The sequence below is a fragment of the Quercus robur genome, chromosome 8 (genome assembly GCF_932294415.1).
Source record: "Quercus robur chromosome 8, dhQueRobu3.1, whole genome shotgun sequence".
NCBI classification, from domain to species: Eukaryota; Viridiplantae; Streptophyta; class Magnoliopsida; order Fagales; family Fagaceae; genus Quercus; species Quercus robur.
The window spans coordinates 32329128-32330479 of NC_065541.1; the positions used below are offsets into that span (position 1 = coordinate 32329128).

General features: G+C 38.2%; 1 protein-coding gene across 1 annotated transcript; it reads right to left on the reverse strand.

Moving 5' to 3' along the window:
• Positions 1 to 461: 461 nt before the first annotated feature.
• On the reverse strand, positions 462 to 1352 carry LOC126696168 (F-box/kelch-repeat protein At3g06240-like). The gene has a single exon (XM_050392943.1). It carries the CDS (start codon positions 1350 to 1352, stop codon positions 462 to 464), a length of 891 nt encoding a protein of 296 aa, XP_050248900.1.

Sequence of the window (1352 nt, forward strand, 5' to 3'; positions counted from 1 at the left end):
ACACTTAGTTTGTGTAAAGGAAAGCTCCTCTAGATCTCATAAGGGATTTACACAAACCGCAATATGAGGAACACTAAAATGTAGATCTCATAAGGGATTTACACAAACCGCAATATGAGGAACACTAAAATGTGGCTAGGGTTTGCCTTTTATACTTAGGACAAATTAGAAAACCCTAAAAATGTTTTAAAACAATTAAGGCTGAGTTGGAAATTCTGCAGAAAAAACATTTTGCCCGAGCTTCGATCAATTGAGCCAAGCCGAAATGCATAATGCTTTCCTGCATTAGCTCGATTCCAACTTTACATAAATGCACAACTTTGAGCAAGACTAAAACACTTCTAAACACATTGTTTTGATCATGGTTTGCCAACAATACAAATTAGAGTTCTAAATACATAAATACCTAAGTCTTTAGAACCTAACAGAGCTGACACCACCATAGAAGATTGAAGTAAGATTCACTTTGACTTGACATATAGATCCCTAACACATTCTCTCTTCACAATGTCCCTTAGTGAACCATAGCTTGCAACATAAGTGACAGCATCCCAGATGGACGAAATTCCTTTTATCTCGATTTTGCCAAATTTCTTCAATCTTGGATCATACAACTCCAAATTCTTGTCATCACGTAAGATCAAAACGTTTCCATCCTTCAAAATCATCATCGGTCTAATTTCACGAAAATCTGGCTCAAGTGAGTTTCTAGCGATTACAACTTGCTTAGTCCATGACTCCTCTACTCCATATATCTTCATCACCCAGATATCAAGATTGAGATCAGAATAAATGTTACATATATAGAGAAAACTCCCAAAAATCCCCAGCATCATCCCTTCCGGGTTTTTGTCAAAGTCAGGAGGCAGCGAAATTGGCCTTAGTTTTTCACTATCAATGTCAAAAGCACATATTAATTTTGAGTTAGGGATCTCATCATTGGCAATCCAGTGAATAGCACCATTGAGCGGAACGCCATAGAATTCCTTATTAGCCGGGAATGGGGGTTTCCCTATTCTCCTCCACCTGTTAGTTCCAGGAGTGAAAATTTCGCCCAATGACTCATAGTGTTCATTAGGATGAGACACCTTCTTCTTAATAACTCTTATCACCTTGTATTGATTGGTTACTGGACCAAAACCAAACCCTTGAACCGCCCCAACCTTTGTGACATGTCGTCTTTCCATCTTGAGTTTCGGAGGAGAATGAACGTAATCACCAGTCATAGGATTGACAACATACAAACTTTTTGTGGAATCTAAATCATACAAACAAAGCAAACCATTACAACAGCCCACTATTTGCAAGCGAGAACGGTTTGGAAGTTTTGCCTTGGTGTAATTGAATTTCAT

Excerpts from the sequence above, each read along its gene's own strand:
- LOC126696168 (XM_050392943.1), bottom strand. The coding sequence starts at position 1,352 with ATGAAATTCAATTACACCAAGGCAAAACTTCCAAACCGTTCTCGCTTG.